Below are 21,342 nucleotides of genomic sequence, written 5' to 3'. Positions count from 1 at the left end.
AAAACAATTTAAATTCTTACTCATGTGCTATATATATGTGTATGTGTGTGTATGTAAACTTTCCAAATCTAGTTTATAACCAAAAAAATCCCTGAAAAGAATTCACTAGGCAAACATGGACCTTTCTGTGTGCTCATAAACCCCAGTTATGATGTAACTGTAAGAAAACAAAGAACCCTGCAAAGCACCAAACAAGCATATTCAGTAGTCTGGCATGTCCACCGTTTGTTTCATTCATAAAAGTTCTCTACTGAATTGTAGTTTCTTAATTGAAAATGAGCACTGAAAATAGCATTTTCTGGATAAAAAAGGGTAATTAAATAGTTAGGAACCTGTGATTCAATCTAGCAACAAATATGTATTTACATACATAGACAGACAACCTCATGACCTAAAATTAAACACTATAGAGCTCAATTAACCAAAATATTCATTCAGAAGACTGACAGCAATATACTAAAGTATTTTTATTGTCAAAACCAATTATGCCTTTGCTAATTGTATTCATTTTGTATTTTGAAAATAACACACATATGACTATTTTGTTATAGAATTTCCTAATCCACTTAAATAAGCAAGACTGACTGATCGGTCATTACAGATCTGTGCTAATAGTACAGAATCATTAAGAAAGCATTGCTAGGTATGTATAGTTAGAATAAAAGGTGATCCCAAGGTACTAAAATTTTCCATTTTTCTAAGTTTTTCTTCAGCACACAAAAGAGATGGCTCCTGAGAAACTCAGCTTAGAACAAGACAAAAGGTGTGTTGTTTCTGAGTCTTCCATTTGGAGGACATCAGCCAAGCTATGACAGACACACCAAGAGGTGACAGGCTGAGTTTCAGAACTACTGTCCACCATGCAGTGCTCTCTTCTTCCAGCACTGCCGACTCACTCAATCTTCCCAATCACGCTTTCAATCTGTGATCTTTTGTAGTTTTGGGTGGTAGAAAGTAATATTCAAGGACATTTCTTTGTATAGATCTAAGAAAATCTGGAAAGTTTATGGAAAAACACCTCCGTACTCCAATAGGCTGGGTCTGATCTTGCCTCCCTTCCCAGTGTGAGATAAAAAACCACAAAAAAGAACCACTTGACTATAAGGATCCCAGAAAACTAACTGAATGCCACAATGCCTCTTGCTTCTGTGGTTTGAGCCTTCACAATTTATAAAACCAGGCCCAATAATTCACTATTATCAAAATTATGCATGCAGGAAACTGGGATGAAATTCTTCTCATATAATCATATGTCTGCCTCTAAAGGATGCAATATGGGCTCCTGAGAAACAGTAGAGTAGAACTGTACACTTTTACATGTGTTTCTTCTGAATCGTATCAGTATGAGATGAAATGCAGTTTAAGAACGATCGGTGACACATCTTGAAGTCAATGTCAGAGTAACCATTCTGCTGTCAAACAAAGACAGCAAAAGTAGCCACTCTGCTAGAAAGTAATGAGTTGTATCTTTAAAGCCTATGCTTTTGCAGAAAATTCTCTGAAACCAGTCACCACAGTATCAGAACAAAATAAGGACACACACTTACCACTGAAAAACTCCTTCTCTAGCTGATCATTCCATTCCTGTGTACTTTTCTCCATCATTTCAATTTGGTTTGTATCAAAAGAATGACCACTCATTTCAGTTGACATTGGGGATTTACACATTTCAGCCTGTTAAAAATGATAAGTTAACATGTTTTTAGTTCAACATGTGGGTTCAGATCACGTTTCATGTCACATGACAAATCGTGTCACAAGTCCCAGAGATCAGCAAACTCTTTGTGGATCTTTTAAATACTGTGTTATTAAAATACACAACTGAGGATTGTAAAGTTGCATGCATTTTAGAGACTTTCACACATGTAATAAGGAGAATTACTCATCTTGTCCTCATACTGTAGCTTATTTTGGATACATGAGTTATAATGGCCTTCTAATAAGGGCATAGTTTACTTATTTTATCCATATGCATCATTATTGCATTGTATCTTTTTAATGAATTGCATCTCTTAATTTAGTTTTTCTCAATCCATTCTTCCTTGACCAGCATATTTTGAAATTCACGCGCTGACCTCCTAACAGAGATTTAATAATTTAACACTACAGCCAATTTTCTTATTGCAAGACAGCACTTAGTATTAGAAGTGGGGAAAATGTCATCCTATTCCCCATCTGTGTTTAGTTTATGTGTTAAGCTGGAGAGGTTCTATCTCACCCATATTTCTCTCAGCTAAGGTTTCAGATGGTAGAAGTGCAGACAATTGCTGAACTGCTGATCTATTTCAGTTGAGACTCTTCCTCTTTTTTTTTAAAAAAAACACCTCGCTATGTTTTTGTTCTCAATATTCATAATATTTTACTTGTCTAGCTATAATATAGCTTTATATAATATGTTTATATAAGAGGTAGGATTATCTGATAAGATCTTTGTTCAGTCATATATTATTATAGATTATCCCTTTGTTTTTGAAATATGAGAGAAGGGAGGTGGCCAGTTTACCTCCTCTGTGCCTTTGATTATATACCATATACCTTCTTAGTCCTCTCTGCTGGTATACCACTCAAGTGAAAAGGAAGAAAGACATGTTAGTAATATAGGGTAATAAAGTAATTCAAATAGAAAACATTATCTTTGGAAGAAAATCTGTTATTTCAACAGCACGCACTTATATTACATCAGAAATAAATTTGTTGTTTCATCATTAAAATTATCTTGTGCTTACAAAATGGAACATTCATCCAAAAAGTAATTTCCTACTGTCAAAATTTACATTTACATGGCAACTCTGTGCATGGAGATGTTGCAGGAGAGGCTCTATCTTACTGCCCGCCCAAATCAGCTACTCTTTTTCAACCTTGTACAGTGATGTGAAGTAAGCACACTAGACTATTTATTCATTGCAAATTTTGTAGTTTGCTTACAGTTGTCAAGATATGTGAGGGTCTTTGCCTAGGAAATGATCCATGTAATTATTCTGTCATTATGAGAGAACTTAAATCTGGCAGAGCTAGACTCAGGGCTTACCTATGAAAGCTTCGGACTTGTAGAATTAATGGGCAAGCTCATTCTACTACATTCAACAACTTCACAACACAGACATTGTCCTCAGCATTTAAAACAAGAACTGCAAGAATACTATTTAAACATGTTATATCAACAGTGCAAACCAAGGGGACTGATTTTTGCAAAATCTGTAGTTAAAACATTGCTGAGAATAAACTGATAAGCTACTTACCGTTGCCATTTCTTCCACTTTCGAGGATGGGCTAGCAGAACTGTCATATCTGTAGGCAGGAGGATGTAAATGTTGGCTTTGAAAAGGAATGTGATGTAATTTTATCAGGTAGTAAATATCCAGCAGTTTCGCATTTTAACAACTACTGAGAAGCATCTGAAGAAAACCTCCTCTCTGAAGAATTCATCCTTCCCTCCCCTGCGTCCCCCCCAAAAAATCCTGCTTAAAAAAATACTAGGAAAATGTACTGTACATTTTGGCTTTGTCAGCTTGCAAAAATCATATCTGTGCAGCCAAAAATGAACTCAACCTACTGACATCTGAATGGCTGCAACAGCCATTAAGTAGTTGCTTCAATTCAGCATTATGATAAGATAGTATAATTTCTTTTTCCAAACAACAATAGTAGGTACTACTCATAGCCGAAGTTATGTACTTGTAAACCTGTAAGTGGTTTGCATCTGCAATTCTATTGTTTTTCTCTTCCATTTCACCCTGCTCACATGTAGAGCTGTGCACTGCCCCTGCAAAGGAGGAGAGACAGACAGCAGATTGTTTTTAGTGTGAACTTTGGAATTTGCTGCTACTCATCCAAAACAGCCTTTATTTACCAATTTCTAACACATGGTAGAAGGCTCGTCTGCTTTCCTAAGGTATATCAGACTGCAAGGGCTTGGCAGAGAACTGGCTAGAGTGTCTGTGAGTAATGCAGTGGTTAGAACAAGATGAGAAGTCCTGAACATAAAACGTACTCTGCTCTATGGGATGACTTGCAGATATACAAATACAAAATAACTAAAGAAACAAGAACAGGACTTGACTTCACTGAGTCTATTTGAGTCTGCAGAACTTTATTTTACAACTAAGCAAACCCAGTCCCTTCAAAAGCCCTGAAGGAAATGTTGCTCAGCCTGTGCTTATTGCCAGTTCTTCCTTGTCTCAGAACTCTTTTTTCCCAGGAAGTTAATTCTTGAGAGAAAGTGAAATAGGGAAAGATGGTTCTGCTCAGTCCTGTTTGTCTCAAACTTTTTTTGAATGACCTTGTTCTTAGGCTCTTAAAACCTTCTTGTGCTCAGGTAGACTACTTTATTGTGCTTCTACAGCAAGTATAAACCGGCTTGTTGGCAAGTTCTTTGTGGCCCAGCCTTTCCTCCTGAAGTGCTTTGTCATTTGTTTGCAATGTGCTTGCAGGCAGGGAAGAACAGTTGAAAGGTGCAATTTGTTTTTGCTTCTGTAATTGTGAACTGTAAAACCAGGATTCCTCTCTGACATGGGGTCCAACTGAAACCAAACAAGCCTGTTGACTTCAGTGGGCTTAGGATCTGGCCAGACAGTCTGAATCTGAAGTTCCTAATTTTTTCTTGTAGCACTGAATAAGAATGGCTATTAATTCACTGGGTAAACTCTCCCTGTGAATGAAGTTTACAGAACCAGAACTCAGAAATGTATGTAGCTCTTTTTTTAATCTTAAATAAAGTTGACTATGTTTTAATGCTTCTACAACAAATTAAGAATTGAAACTTAGGTTTCAGAGTTTTTGCAACGATTTCCTGCAAAAAAAGTTCAATGAAATCCTGTGGCTTAGCAAGTTACCTTGATTTTACTCATATGCATAACTAAAATGTAAAAGCTTTGTTAGAAGCTTTCTTCTTCAGCTTTACTGTGTAAAGCTGCTCTACAGCTCTCCTCACTCCCGACACTTGGTGTTGCCTTAATTGCTCCTTGCAATGAAGCTACATGAAGTAGACATGTTAGTTAGAAATGTCAGTTAGAAATGTCTTCTGATAGTCTAGGCAAAAATTAAATTTTCATTTGCACCTCTGGCACTATTCTAAATTCATGCCTGTCTTTGTTGTCGCTGTTCTTTCAGAAATAACTGGTCATTGCATCCTGCTTTATTTTTCTCCCTGCTAACTTACACAGACAAGGTTATTTTAATCTTTTCCCTGTGCCAATCCCTCCACTTCCCAAACTGCCTAATTATTTTTTCTGAAATGCTTTTTCAGCATTTCATAATTTAAGTTTTTCTTACTCCCAGAGAAATGTTGCTTAATTTTAGGAAAAAGTAATTCAGTTTCTTTTTTTAGTTGGGGATACTGGGCAATGTTTACATTATTTTGTACACACATGCATACACACATACTTGCAAATATTGTCTATTATTCATAAACAGAAGAAGTGAAATTAATGTTCAAGTTCAGAAATATTTACCATTAGAAAAATACTACTCACTATGGAAAACAAGAAATTGTAATTTATACTTTTCCACTTCTATACATATGTATATTTTTAATGACAACCAAATGTAGGATTATAAATAAAATGTAACTATCACTATGACAACAATAATAAAAATCCATTAATTCAAATCTGCTGCGAATTAGTATTTTCACTGAGGCACCTGTCTTCCCCAGGCTACCTCTAAGTTGTCTAATGTCAGTGTAATCCATTTTCTTCTATACTATTCTTATCAATACTATATAAGAAGACAACTAAACAACAAACACATAATTCACATATGCTGAAAACACAATTAAACAGCATTTCTTTTCCAGGATGAATCACACTTACATATTAGAAAATAATAAGGATTAATTCAAGAACACGGAACACCTTTGAACCAAAAGTGATCAAACATTTCGCTGCTTTCAGATTACAGCTACAAACCTTTTATTAGCATCTTCTGTGTCTCCATGTAAGCACACTCTTTCTTGCAGCATCCATAATTTATTCCCACCGTAAAGCACCACCGCAGCTGATGAAACTGTCTCTCCGGTACGAACAGGACCCTCTAACCAGCCATTAATACTTAGCCATTTAAAAGCTTCTGCCAGTTAGGCTTACTTACAGGATTTACAGTGCTGCGTCCTATTGTATTTCACTAGCACTCCAAAATAACTCTACCTGGTGAGAGGCAGATTATTTCAGTGCTTTGCCTATGCATAAAGCAAACCACATGCCACGGCAACACCTAGAAGAGGGTGGGGGAAGTTTTCGACAGAGAGGCGTGACTAGAAAATGTAGCAATCAGTGCAGTTACACGTCAGGATTGACTTGTTTATTTTTCAAGTTGTGCTCGGTCAGAAATCAAAGGCATTTGAGCCTGAGATATGACAGATTTTCTGTGGAAAAGCCAGATAAAAGCTGATGTAATGAGTAGGCACGCTTTGGGGTTTTTTGCCTTCTTAAATTAAGAAATCTTTCAGTGCTTAGATTCTATAGCACAGCTCAGACCTTCATGTGTGCATTGGCTACCTTACTGTGCACCAGGATAAAGCACCCTTGAAATCTGATTCTCAGTTACACAAATGCCCCTTTATTCTCCAGGGAGGGCTGTGGCCCAGTGTTGCTGTGTCCCAGCATGAGGGGCATTACTGTGTCATAGGGAGGAGGAAGGACCAAACGATGTGTATGGAGCAGTGTTAAAACTGCAATTTTTTTTTTGCTGTGCTGTGTTGTTATGTAAAAGAATTGTTACCAGTGAACATCCACAAAGCTAACCTCACAGCCTCTATGCAAACCTCTCCTTAAGTCTCCTGCTTTGATACAAACACTCCACAATAGCAAGCTGCTGTGTTACAAAACCTACACATCAGACTAACCATAATTTCTTTAGAGGCTTGCATTCCGTCATTGTTTATTACAGCCATTCATGCCACCTGGGAGCCCCAGGCATGGACCAGAATATCAGCCTGAGACTCACAAACAGTGAAAATCAGCTCTTTATACCAAAGATCTTGCACCTTCATGCTTAAGATTTCACAGCACTGCACAATGCACCTTTGCCTATGATTGCCAGTCCCAAGCATTACCTTAAGAGGCACACAAAAATAGTAAGGCTTCATTCAGATGTTGCAGTATACAGGATCACACAGGACAAAAGTTAGGGGAGAACAGTCAGCCTAACTAGCCTGACTATGGCTTACCTCAGACTGTGTTCTGTCTGAACAGCAGCTTTAACCCTGTGGATGGCAAAGGAGAAGGATGCTCTTCAAATAGCAGCTCCAGAGCTGCATATGAGACCATCTTTGGTCCAGATCCAGCTAAAACCAAAGCACTAATGAAGCACAGAAGACAAAAGCACTGAGAGCTGCTCTGTTAGCCTGGCTGGAGCTACAGCTGCAGGCCTGTCTCTAACTGCCTCTGGGCTAGAAATGGTGGGAACGGTGCAACAGAGCTGCCTGGGGCCGGTACTCTCTGCCGTGGCTTGGGAAAGCTATACTTTCCTATTGTATCACAGCCATAGGGCACCTGATCCCCATGTGCCTTACACCTTGTCCTCTTGAGAGGGAATTAAATAGGATGCAGCCACTGCTAAGTCTAGAGCCTTTCATATACTTTAAGTTGTTATGCAAAACCTGAGCAAAATAGATTTAGCCAAGAGACTTTACCTATTACTTGCTACTTAGTCCTCATTGTTCTGAAACAAACCAGATAATCTGTCATTACATGACCAAGTAAAATCCAAGTCATCCCAGTGAGGTGAAAGGCAAGAGACTGGAAAAATAATTTAATGAAGTTTTCTAAGCAAAACACAGAACAGTTCATAGACTTTTTTAAAGCTGGAAATAATGTATGTTCTGATTATAGCTCACCGTGGTTGCTTCTGAGTCTGGGTTTTCCTTGATTTTCTAAAGGAGGAAAGCCAAGCAAAAGGTGATCTGAATCCCAGAAAGGAAGCTGAAGTGTTCTTTTGTGCTTGGGGATTTGTGCGGAATGACATTTTTAATTCTTTATGATCTAAAAACATGATAAAAAGCAGATTTGTTTCTTACTAAATACAGTATTAAAAATATATATATAAATGTTATGTCTTCATAAACAATTTTCTTTTGCTTACCTTTTATGCCAGGGAAATCCAATTTAACTGACATTTTTGGAGAGACCATGTGACCTGCTGTTTTGTAATGACTAACTAGGAGACAGAGAAAGATAAACAGATCTAAAGTTTCAAAAAGTATTATCGGTTTTGGGGTGATGCATGTGAGATAAATGAGGCTGATTTTCAGAAAGTAATCAGCACTCAACCATTTGAAAACTGTTGTGGGTTAAAAAGGGTTTTCCCCTGGAGTTGGAAAGTGGTTAACCCCAGGGGGTGGTGTTCTTGGTGTAGAGCCAATCAGAAGCTACAGTTCGCCCCTGTGAAATGAACATACGACAACAGACCAGAAAAGGAGACTGCATTAGGTAGCTGGAAGAGAGGCAGCCGTGGTTTGAGACGCCACGTGTTTGAGTGGGGGCCAGTGAGCCTCGCTGGGGGGTCAAGGCCCCCAGCCCCCGGCTGGGGCTGTGGAAACCCAGAACAGTGTTAAAACTGGATTGGGTGCCATGGCCAAAGGCTGGGGGAGTTTCTCCACTGTGAATGGGCAGCAGAAGACGGAAAAGCGGTGGCAGAGGCAGCGCTGAGTGGAGAGCTGTGGCTGAAAGCCAAGAAGATAGCCTGCAACCAGCAACATGGCACATAGCCAGGCTGAGAGACACAGAGATGTTCCTGCAAGGAGGGAGAGCTGGCAACAGAGCAGAAAAAACTCAGCAGAGATTGTTTTGGGTAAGACTGGATTACCTTCCCAAAACCCAGAAACCTCCTGAAGAGGAGGGGTGGGGTTCCAAACTTTTAGGGAGTCCCAAAATGCAGCAGCAGCTAGAGAGAGAGAGAGAGAGAAGAGCTGAGAACTCGGAGACGTCCTGTGAGCTGGACCAGGATGGAATGCAGGGGAAGTGGCCTTGCCCCTCCCCCCTGCCATGTTGGCAGCTGAGACGGAGCAAAGGACCTCTGTTAGAATGCTTGGGGCAAAGAACTGAACTGAGAGCACTAAACTGTTCTGACTCGAGGGAACCTGACCCCTTGAGGAAGGGACTTTCATGGGATGCCTTGCACCCCATGATATGACCGTGGTAAGGCGAGTTTTGTCTCTGCTTTGCAGCCCATGGGAGAGACCTTTGGTTGGAGCCGAAGGGCCAAGAGAGGTGAAAACAAAACCCCTGTGTTGTAATGGAAAGAGAGAGAGATTTTCCAGCTACAACAAATCCAGCTGCTGCCTTGAAGAGGAGAGATGCTGCTGCCCTGAAAGTGGAAAAGACCTTTTCTTCTTTCCTTCTGAACTTTTATTGGAGGGAAAGGAGAGATTTGATCTATGTAAATATATTGCTTTACCATAGGAGAGATAGTTAGAATTGTTGTATATAAATGTATTGTAGTATTTATTGTGTTAGTAATAAATTTTGATATAATTTCACCATGTAAGTAGATGTGTTATGTCTGAAAACCCCTCTCACATTGAAGAAAATTGTGGGGAATTTGGAAATTGGATTTTGGGGGAGCTCAAACCATGACAAAAACCATAGCTGTTTCAAAATATAGGTAAATTAGACATTTGAAAATTGAGGTACCCACAATCATTAGCACTTTCTTTTCACATTTATAAGAAATATAAATGTGACCACCCAGAATATACAATGGCTTAATAGACTGTAATGTAACTACATAACAGTAATTCACACTAAGCTGTCTTCTGTATCACACAAGAAACAAGACTTCACTCAGGAATAAGGCACTACAGTTTTTTTACATTTAAAACAACACATGCCTGAGACAATACAACAGCTTGAAAATGGTTTATCTGATGCCTGTAGGAGAAAGCAAATCCAGAAATTAGAGCAAAGTGCTACTGATAACAACAGCAAGGGGCAGCATTTTGGACCTAGTCCAAAACGAAGCGAATAATTCATGTCATGTGATTTAAATCCTGTGTGTAATATATGGCTTTCACTTCAGAGACAATCACTGTGTATTTCCAAATACCACATTCTTTACTCCTTTCAGAGGCATTGACTTGACAATGCAGGTGACATCAGGAGAGTCCTAACAGCACTCTGCTATAGCCAGGATGGTCTAGGGATGTAGACAGACCAAGGCTTGCAGGTCGAAGCAGTACCTTTTATTTAGCCAACTTATACAGTTGGAAATATCAGACAAGCCTCTAGGCACACAACCTCTTCTTCAGATCTGAAATAGGAGCTTTCGAAGTTAAACACCAGAGAACAATTACACAGAGTTTAGTTAGCTAATGCATCAATTAGACTATCTCTGAAAGAGAAAACTCATAGATAGCTGTGGACTAGAGGGGATGCTGGGGAAAAAATGGTCAGAAAAGACAGATCTGTTCTGTGTAGGTTTCACTTTTCTTTTGAAATACATGACTCTGCTTCCAGTTGATATGAAGCACAAACCAGAAGAGCTCAATGAAAAACATGCAGAAATGTGAATGGATAAAAGCATATATTACACATGAAAACTATCTGGATGGAAGATGAAAGACAGTACAGAATACCATGCTTGCTATAGAGACATCATGTGTCCTGTGCATGTTCATTTTGGATGGTCATCAGAACCGGTGAAAGAGATCTCCAGAAGTTCCTTCCTGGTCAGGCCTTCCTGGTCAACTTCCCAGGTTTTGACACTCGCCCTGATAATCAGCATTGGCATGCCTAGTGTTACTAGGAAAAGTTTTCCACTGGTACATTCAAACCTCTCTCACTCAAACCCATCTACTTATTCCAAATATCATTTAGATGCTTTTAGATTTTTAAGAAAACTAGGTTAAAACTGAAATGTCTTTTTGGGCTGTTTTTGGCTGGGATAGTTAATGTTTTCCATAGTAGCTTGCATGGGGCTATGTTCTGGATTTGTGCTGAGAACAGTGTAGATAATTCAGGGATGTTTTCATTATTGCTGAGCAGGGCTTACACAGAGTCAAGGCCTTTTCTGCTTCTTGCACAACCCCACCAATGAGTAGGCTCAGGGTGCACAAGGAGTTGGGAGAGGACATAGCCAGGACAGCTGACTTCCACTGACCCAAGGGACATTCCAGATCATATGGCATCATGCTCAGAATATAAAGCTGAGGGGAGAAGAAGGAAGGGAGGACATTCAGAGTGATGGCATTTGTCTCCTCAAGTCACTGTTATATGTGATGGAGCCCTGCTTTCCTGGAGGTGGCTGAACAACTGCCTGACCATGGAGACTAGTGAATTAATTCCTTGTTTTGCTTTGCTTACAAGCATGGCTTTTGCATTACCTATTCAAAATTCACAAGTTCTCTCACTTTTAGCCTCTCGTCCATCCTGATGGGGAGCGGGTGAGTGAGCAGCTGGGTGGTGCTTAGTTGCTGGCTGGGGTTAAACCACGACAGTCCTATATGATGCCCAATGTTGGACTCAAAGGATTTGAGATAATGACAGATTTCAATGGAATGTGCTAGACTGAAGTTACAGCTGTTCTTGCTGTTTAGCTATTAATTGACAGGCTCCTGTGCTTGCCATGGGCTTGCTTGCCTGACTGTACATTAGAGCCTAGTGCTTGTTAGTGGAATGCTAATGCGCCATGGTTATGGTGTACCTCTGAAGGGATTGTGGCCCAAGAATAAGTCCATACTGGAAAAGGTACACCTCGAAGCATTTGTGGCTGTGCACGAGGTCATGCTGGAGAACCTTAGAGCGTGTGACCATGGGTAAGACCACGACAGAGCAGGTACTCCCCTGCAGGGACTGCAGCCATGGGTAAGATCATGTTGAAGGAGGTGTATCTTTGAAGGCATTGTGGCCTATGGAGGAGGCCTCACTGGAAACACGCACTTCAAATGGACTGTGGCTGCAGATACGTCCATGTCACACCAAGTATACACTGGGAGAAACTGTGGCTCCACATGGAGCACATACACCCCTGCAGTATGTGGGTAAGTCCAAGACAGAGCAGGGGCAAGGGGAAGAGTTCAGTGCAATGCTAAACCAGATGGTGAGGTTCAAAGGGACCAGGGGTGGAGATGGTAATGAAAATACGTTTAAATTGCTGTAAGCCAAGATGTGAGTTGCATGTTATGGGAATGTGACCATGAAATAATAGGTTTCAGTACTCAGGGATGCAAAGAGGGCCATCAATAAAACTTCTACCTTGGACTTCCAGAGAGCAGATTTCGGCCTACTCAGAAGACTGGTTCAGAGGGTACCTTGGAAAACAGCCCTTGAAAACAAAGGGGTCCAGGATGTTCAATGCTTCAAGAAGGAAGTCTTGAACACACAGGAGCAGGCTGTCACAGTGTGTGCTGAAAGGCAAGCTGTCGGGGAAGACGGCCAGCCTGGCTGAACAGGGAGATTTTGAAGGAAATAAGAGGAAAAAAGAGAGCTTACTGACTATGGAAAAAAGGGCTGGCTACTCATGAAGAGTTTAGGAATATAGTTAGGCCGTGTAGAAAGAAAATTAGAGAGACAAAGGCACAATTTGAACTCAATCTAGCCACTTCTGTTAGGGATAACAAGAAGTGCTTCTACAAATAAATCAATAGCAAAAGGAGGGCAAGGAAAACTTCCATTCTTTGTTGGACATGCCTGGGAACATAGTTACAAAAGATGAAGAAAACGCTGAGGTACTTAATGCCTTCTTTACCTCAGTTTTCAACAGTAAGACAGGTTGTCTCTCAGACAGAGATAAGCAGCTGAATAGCCCCCTGTAATCCAGGAGGAAACAGTTAGCAACCTGTTGAGCCACTTGAATCCTCACGAGTCTATGGGACCAGATGGGATCCATCCTAGGGTGATGAGGGAGCTGGCAGAAGAGCTCACCAGGCTGCTCTCCGTCATTTACCAACAATCCTGACTCACCGGGGACGTCCCAGATGATTGGAAGTTGGTGAATGTCACGCCAATCCACAAAAAAGGCTGCAAGGAGGACATGGGAAACTACAGACCTGTCAGCTCGACCTCAGTGCCTGGCAAGGTTATGGAACAGATCATCCTAAGTACAATCACACAACATCTACAGGATGGACAAGGGATCAGACCCAGCCAGCACGTGTTTAGGAAGGGCAGATCCTGTCTGACCATCCTGATTTCCTTTTATGATCAGATGACCTGTCTGGTGGATGAGGGGAGGGCTGTGGATATGTGTCCCTGGATGTCAGCAAAAGTTTTGACACTGTCTCCCACAGCATACTCCTGGAAAAGCTGGCAGCCCACGGCTTGGACAGGGGCCCTCTGTGCTGGGTTAGGAACTGGCTGGAGGGCCGGGCCCAGAGAGTGGTGGTGAACGGGGCTGCGTCCAGTTGGCGGCCGGTCACCAGTGGTGTTCCCCAGGGATCAGTGTTGGGCCCAGTCCTGTTTAATATCTTTATTGATCTAGATGAGGGGATCGAGTGTACCATTAGCAAATTTGCAGATGACACCAAGTTGGGGGGGAGTGTCGATCAGCTGGAAGGCAGAAATGCTCTTCAGAGGGACCTGGACAAGCTGGAGAGTTGGGCTGATTCCAACGGGATGAGGTTCAACAAGGCCAAGTGCTGGGTTCTCCACTTTGACCAGAACAACCCCATGCGGCGCTACAGGCTGGGCACAGAGTGGCTGGAGAGCAGCCAGGCAGAAAGGAACCTGGGAGTTTGGATTGATGGGAAGCTGAACAGGAGCCAGCAGTGTGCCCAGGTGGTCAAGAAGGCCAACGGCATCCTGGCCTGGATCAGGAACAGTGTGGCCAGCAGGACCAGGGAAGTGATTCTTCCCCTGGACTCAGCACTGCTGAGGCCACACCTGGAGTACTGTGTCCAGTTCTGGGCCCCTCAGTTCAGGAAGGATATTGAGGTGCTGGAGCAGGTCCAGGGAAGAGCAATGAGGCCGGTGAAGGGACTGGAGCACAAGTCCTGTGAGGAGAGTCTGAGGGAGCTGGGGTTGTTTAGCCTGGAGAAGAGGAGGCTCAGGGGAGACCTCATCACTCTCTACAACTACCTGAAAGGAGGTTGCAGCCAGATGGGTGTCGGTCTCTTCTCCCAGGCAACCAGCAGAAGGACAAGAGGGCATGGTCTTAAGCTGTGCCAGGGGAGGTTTAGGTTGGATATTAGGAAGAAATTCTTTACAGAGAAGGTAATCAGGCATTGGAATGGGCTGCCCAGGGAAGTGGGGGATTCTCTGCCCCTGGAGGTTCTTAAGATGAGACTGGATGTGGCACTTAGTGCCATGGTCTAGTAACCACGGTGGTTGTGGATCAAGGGTTGGACTTGATGATCTCAGAGGTCCTTTCCAACCCAGCTGATTCTATGATACAATAGGAGGAACCCCTTGTTGCTAGCCAGGCTGGGAGCAAGGGCAGAAGTTCATTGCAATGTTAAACCCTCATAATCTGGCCCAAAGGGACCAGGGGTGGGGACTGTAATGAAAATTCCTTTGAATTCTTGTAGTACATGATTTGAGTTGTATGTTATAGGAATTACTATAGCAGGAACCACCCAAGACAGTGCAGGATGAGCCTTGCAAGGAGCAGTGCCAAGTGCAGCAGTGGACAGCCTGAGCTGGCTTTGGTCCTCAGTAAGTCCATGCAACACACCACCTCTCCTGTCCTGAGCAACCACTATAATACATGGAGCCCAAAGTCATGAACTAAATTAACTCAGTGGACATTTTGTGGACATTAGTGGACATTTTACAGATGTTTTACAGGGGTGAACCATAGACTAAGGGAATGTCACCTGTATCAAATGATGGGAAGGCAGCAGGGTAGTTAATGAGGATGTATCGGATAGTGTGGGACCTGGAAGTGATGTAAATGGTATGGAATGTGGTTTTAGCTGGGATAGTTAATTTTTTCCATAGTAGCTTGCATGGGGCTATGTTTTGGATTTGTGCTGAGAATAGTGGTGATAATTCAGGGATGTTTTCATTACTGCTGAGCAGGGCTTACACAGAGTCAAGGCCTTTTCTGTCTCTCACCCCATCCCACCAGTGGATGGGCAGGGGGTGCACAAGGAGTTGGGAGGGGATACAGCCAGGACAGCTGAGCCCAGCTGACCCAAGGGACATTCCATACCATATGGCATCATGCTCAGCAGTAAAATCTAGAGGAAGAAGAAGGAAGTGGGTGACATTCAGAGTGACGGCATTTGTCTCCTCAAGTCACTGTTATGTGTGATGGAGATGGCTGAACACCTGCCTGACCATTCACAGTATTGAATGAATTCCTTGTTTTGCTTTGTTTACATACACAGCTTTTGCTTTACCTATTCAACTGTCTTAATCCACTTTCCTCCTTCCAGTTCTCTCCACCATCCCACTGTCGGGGAGCGCGTGAGCAGCTGTGTAATGCCTAGCTGCTGGCTGGGGTTAAACCACAACATTTTTGTACAAAGCAAACATCACTGCTTTGATTGGAAAACCACCAGTGTATTTACTATAATTACAGCAACTTCATCTTGATTATGAAAGAAAGTTTTAATTGTGAGGACAATTAATCACTGGAACAGCCTCACCATGGACGTGGTGGAGTCCCCATCACTGGAGGTTTACAAGATGTGACTGCAGAAAGTTCCAAATAATCTCATCTAGGCTCCCCTTCCAACAAAAGGTTGGACCTAATGACCTTCTGATGTCCTTCCAGCCTAGGCTGTATGGTATGGCATAACAGTATCAGGAATTTTCTGTTGTGACTCCCAGCTGTGATTTTAACAGAATCTGCTTAAAGAAACATAGCCATTTTGAAAATATATCTTTGGTAAAGATATGATATGAGAAGAAAGTCTGCAGTTTCAGAAATTCTATGACACTCTAAAATGCTGTAAGACATTGGTTTTTCAATTTATATTATAACATTGACTGTTAAAATATATGTAAGGAAATGGAAAAATGCAACTCACTGGTGTTTTTGCTCTTCCTTAGCTGATGCTCTAATGGTGGTTTTAACATTCTATTGACATCAGTGTAATTCTGAAATTTTTTTCTTTTTATTTCTTCAAACCATTCTCCAGTCACTCCTTGCAGCCCTTTTTCAGACTTTTTTCTCTTCAGAAGTTTGCTAGAAAGGGAAAAAAATATTTTAAGCCATTTTAGATATTACAGGCACATCATTAAGAACTCTCCCTGGTGTTGATTTAAATATTTACAGTATATCTCTACATGTAATGACTTTTTAAAAGATACAGTTGGACATGATACGTTCACAGCAATCACATAACATTTTTTAATGACAGGAAAATTCTCCAGCTTAACAAATGACACTATGCGACCAGGTTAAGTGGATGACTCATATGGTTGATTTATTCTCTGTCTTGAAGAAGTGCATTCCTTTTCCTTGCAAAAATAAGGTAATAATTCATAAGCACTCCAATTGAAAGTAACATTAAGTTCAGCCAAAAATCGAATCAGAATAAATAACACCCTAACAAAGCAATTTTTGAAATATTTATTCACTCATTTAAGTAGAAGCAATAACAAGATTATTTTTATTTTCAAGAGGAAGATCAACAACACCCTGACAGTGAGGTGTCCAGTATACATTTTCTATGCAAAGGAGAATAATAAATTGTGAATTCAGCTAACAGATATTCATGCAACATGTTCAACGAGTTTATCAGATTTTCCTCTTTCCTTGCTGCATAGGGATTCTGTCTGTGTTTAATATGTATGGAGGCAACTAATAATGAATATATGAATGTTCTGCCACACTAAGGTGAAGCCTCAGCACAAGCTACACACATGTGGTTGCAACTGAAGAAGTTATTTAGTAGTAAGTTCAGATTTTAGACTAAGAAGTCAGAGAAATTAATTGTTTAGCTGGACATAAAAGAACAAGGTACAGTCGCAAAGGAGTGGGAATAGTGCAATGGGCATGCAAAGTTACTTGTTTTCAAATGACATTACACAAGTGCCTAAAGTACAGATGTAAATGCAGCAAATCCACACCCCAACTGATTCTGATGGCAACAAAACAAGACTTCGTGCACAGCCTGGAGATGTAATACCAACATTTGAGCAAGGCTTTCATGTAAATCTGCCACCTTAATCAGTGGTAAAACCCATACCTAGGAATACAGATGTTCTCAGAGAACATAAGTTATTTCTGTTATCGATAAAAACTCATCTGAGACAACACTGCCTCTCAAAATACACTTAAAATTAAATATCTAGTCTGGAAATGGATATATTTTGATCTGGAATTTATACAGAGTACATTGTCCATACTAGCACCTACTGTTCATCTGGTGGCATCTGATGAACAGGAAGGCTGGAGGGAGACATTTTTGGAAAATGAGTACTTCCTTTGAAGACTACACAGCCACATGTACAAGTACTAGCCATTCCAAATAAACTTATTAGAAAGGCAAAAATGTTAATCATCACAGATATTACCACACCATGGGAGTGACTAAACACTGCATTCTGCAGCTTGGAACGCAGCCTGGCAGTGATGAGGAACAAGAGGGGATGAACAGCGTGCTCTCAAGAGCCAACGCCATGACCTCACTCCTGTGGCCTTACCAGTAAGAAGCAGTAAAAGCACACAGAGCCAGGCATGAGGTACTCGGGGAGTGGCTGCAGCCACAGCGCCCGCCCAGTAAACAAGGCTACGGCAGTTCTGCTGAAGTCCCCAAAGTGGAGACCATCTGTTACAATCCATTCCCTCCGGAAGGAGACGCTGGGATCGCCGTTCCCAGTGGGAGTCGGCTGGGCGGGGCCCTGGCGCCACCCAGCGGCGGCATCCAGGATCACAGCTTGTCCCTCTGCGTGTCCCGGGGCAGGGCTGCGACCCCGCTCCCGCGGCCGGGAAGCGCGCAGGATGGATACATAACCGTCTATTCGCTTCACGTTTACGCATTCCAGAGACAAAGGAAAATACAAAACCCCCCACTTGCTCTAACGTCGACCATATGAGGCATTGCATGAACATGCCTTGCAATGAAAAATGTACTGGAAGTCTTGCGCAAACACTGACTTTAGTGTTTAAACACGGTAAAATCTTTACGAGTACATGCTTGGCATTACCTGCAGTCATTATCTGTGAATGTACTGCTTTTGAATTGTGCTGTCATCCTCAACTCATCAAAGAAATCCTTTAAACTGCTTGTTCGTATTTGTATTTATATTTATGCGCACACACAGGCCCACATATGGAACTCTATATACATAGTTATTTGAGCAACGAATAATATTAATATGATACACAATCTGTAATTGCAATATTGCATGACTATTAAGCACTTCTCCTTCGTGATGACTCCCCCACCAAACCACATCATTTCCCTATATACCTGCTCTGTCAAGTTTATGTGCCCCCTCATGATACTAATGAATGACAGTTGTGAGCCAGAAGGAAAGCCAGTCTCAAGAAACAATTACAGCAGGAGATGGTATCTGCAGTGAGTATTGCAGTGAACTTGCCTCTGAGGCAGTGCTATTGTTACTCAGATTACCACTTATATATTGAGACACTGCTCTGTAGGAGTGTCAAAACACCTAGTGTCCTCTAAATCAAATGTACTAATCCTGCTTCCCTGTCTGCTCCATCCATCCTTCCTTCTTGTTTGTCTACAGCCATGTTTGGACACTTGAAGTCACTTCCTCTTGAGAGGAGACAACATCACTGTGATGGAAAAAGTACCTCTAAGCTGTTGTGGGATTAAAGGCAAGTCCATTCCCAGGATAACTCACAGGAGACTGCTCCACAAACCAGAGCTGGCAGCAATCCTAAATGACCTCACAGGCTACACCTTGTTACCTTTTCCCATCTATTACCCTACAGAGCATCTAAACTAATGAATCACTCAGGAGCAATTTCTTTGCATTGGTTTTAAAAACATCGCTTCCTTATTGGTACAAGGATGTCCCAGTATTTCTTATGGACATCTCCAGGGAAAAGTTAACCTAAATGTTTCTATGTACTTTTATGTGGGTTATCATAAATATTGTCAATAGATGTGTAGCCTCCCCTGCCACTTCCTATTAGGATAATAAGGAGCTTTAATTGCTACTGTAAGAGGAAAGGTATTTTCTTTACCATCGTCATCCTGAATATAAAGCAGAAGGCAGATGCGCAAGGTAGTAGAAACCGGGTTGCCAAATAGGACATCTGGGGACACGTCTGCTGTTTGCAGGGGACAGAGGACTCAATCCCACTTTTGCCAAAGCAGAAATTATGATTTCTATTGATTTCAGCAGAGCAGGATTTGGCCCTAAAGGACTCTTACCACACATCTCACAAGAGAACAGATACACAGCATAAGGAATTGCACCAGGTGAAGGATAAGCAGGTGCAATTTGCTCATTGGATCAAAGCTCTCAGTGTCTGAGAAGACAAGGCTGAAAGGATTGCAGATAAAAACAGTGTTGAAAACATTAGATAAAAAATACAGCAGGGCAGATAACTTGCAAAAAGTTACCTAAACCAAGCTTTTCTCTTTGTTTATATTCCTTACTTTTTTAGCAAGGAATGGCTAGAGATGTTAAAAAACAGTGCCTGAAGAATCTGTTCTTTCCTAATTTTTTTACTTCAACTTATGCCCTTCCCACTGCTTTATACATTATGCCACACTGGTGAACTGTGCAACTCCACCACTTCTGTAACTAGTTATTTTTCTAGAAAACTCTGGGTGTTGTCACAGTCACGAGTAGCTCTAAAATGCAATGTAGGAATGTTTTTTACTTAGAGTTCCTTTTAATGTTATGAAAATAAATTAAAGACATACTTTCAAGTTGTCATATTTGGAAAAAAAGGGGAAAAAAAGTATTACTGGCAATGGCAAAGACTACCACAGCTGAAGTAATTTGAAAAAAATTATATCTGCCGTTTCCTAGAGACATATAATAGCAATAACAACAACATTCTGGTTACCAAGGTGCCAGAGGTAGGTGCAATCCTACCAGGAAGAAAAACAACAATACAGAGTATACGTATTCTTTCTGAGCACCTCAGACACACAATAGGGCTGTTTTCTAAGGCAGTCTTTATTCTTAGTAGTTGGTATATTTTTACTCACATTAAAGCATCTTTTGTTTATTTTTCTTTCGTATGTTTGGCTAATGAACCAAGTCAGTCTCATATGTAAAACATTATGCACAAGTAGGTGAATCACAGAGGAAAAATTACTCCCATGTTTTGGTTGCACATACTACAAGGCAATGTAAAAAGACCTAACTGAAAATGCACTTATTTTTTTCCTTGATATTTCTAAAGTTAAGCATTTCTGCAGTAATTCTCTGAAAAATCAAGGTCTCCTCTATTTTGACGAACAAAATGTGTTGGAATAATGCTCCACTCTAACCTGCTAGGTCGTTGCCAATCAACCATTCCAATTTAATTTTTCCTTCCCCTGAAATACTAGTTTTTTAATCTAAGTCTTCATCCTTTTCATCCTTCTGTTGGTTTTGTTATTATGAATTCATTTTATAATGCCCATTAACCCACCAAGTTGCCTTCAGATGTATTTATCTGAGTAACTGAAGATGTGTGTGGGCAAAGAGGATGGGCCACAACAATGAAGAACAAAGAGTGTGTTGGTTCAGTTCTTGTTACTGACCCAAAGGCCAATTAATGTAATGGAAGGACTTTCACTATCCTGAGCAGGCATCTGGTCAGGGTGTGGGAGGGAGAGTCACCTACTGGTGATACCCCTGGATGGAAAGGGTAACTGGAAGTGCTAAGGAAGATTCACCTGAAGGACAGGGTAAACATTTCACAGCCCAGCACTGAACTGTATGGGATATGTTTTCAATCCCACTTTGATGGCTGCATTGAGTTGCCAGCTCACAATTATCCAAAAATATTTAGATTCTGGAAATGTGCAAAACCAAATGGAAGTCAGAAGAAAGTGAAAAGGGAATTAATCTTCTCTAGTTTTTCCTCCCAGACTGTACATTTAACAGGCAGAAGAACTTAAAACACACATATACCACTTCTGCAGGATATCCTTTCAAGTAGCAAGTAGGGCTACATAAACATAGCTGTAAACAGTAAATGTAATTTTGTCCTCAGAACACTTTCCTGACAATAGATATTGGAATCACACATTAAGTCCTGCTGTGTCTGTCAGGGACACAGTCAGGGAATACATGAGTTAAAGGCAGAACATCTTTTCTGCCCTTTCTGAAGATCCACCTTATCTGCTCATGGGGAAAACCCTTCCATTTCCATCTCTCTTCTTTTTCATTAAAAGGTGTGAAAAAAATCACAAATCTGACATTATTACACTAGTTCTATTGAGAAAATTTATTCTTTTAAATTGGGCTATGAGATAGCCCAACATAGTGGCACTGTGTACATTGATTACACACAACCCACACAGACAGCGAGACCATC

At 41.2% G+C, this 21,342-nt stretch overlaps 1 protein-coding gene across 5 annotated transcripts in view; it reads right to left on the bottom strand.

Annotated features, from left to right (window-relative positions):
* Positions 1 to 21,342, bottom strand: part of EXPH5 (exophilin 5) — a 40,982-nt gene that overhangs the window by 7,646 nt on the left and 11,994 nt on the right. The window contains exons 2-5 of one of the 5 annotated variants that reach the window (XM_027712721.2): positions 15,908 to 16,065; positions 7,835 to 7,979; positions 3,240 to 3,315; positions 1,548 to 1,674 (exon numbers count right to left, since the gene is read on the bottom strand). In XM_027712721.2, coding sequence (XP_027568522.2) covers positions 1,548 to 1,674; positions 3,240 to 3,315; positions 7,835 to 7,979; positions 15,908 to 16,065 — 506 coding nt within the window. Of the gene's footprint in view, positions 1 to 1,547; positions 1,675 to 3,239; positions 3,316 to 5,906; positions 7,687 to 7,834; positions 7,980 to 8,079; positions 8,152 to 15,907; positions 16,066 to 21,342 lie in introns of those variants that run through there. The other 4 variants (XM_027712722.2, XM_039387218.1, XM_027712723.2 and 1 more) reach the window with 4 other exon arrangements.

The sequence above is a fragment of the Pipra filicauda genome, unplaced genomic scaffold (genome assembly GCF_003945595.2).
Source record: "Pipra filicauda isolate LSUMZ 115617 unplaced genomic scaffold, ASM394559v2 scaffold540_size334518_pilon, whole genome shotgun sequence".
NCBI lineage: Eukaryota > Metazoa > Chordata > Aves > Passeriformes > Pipridae > Pipra > Pipra filicauda.
The sequence above is the reverse complement of the archived record's forward strand: the minus strand, read 5'-3'. Positions and strand labels throughout refer to the sequence as shown.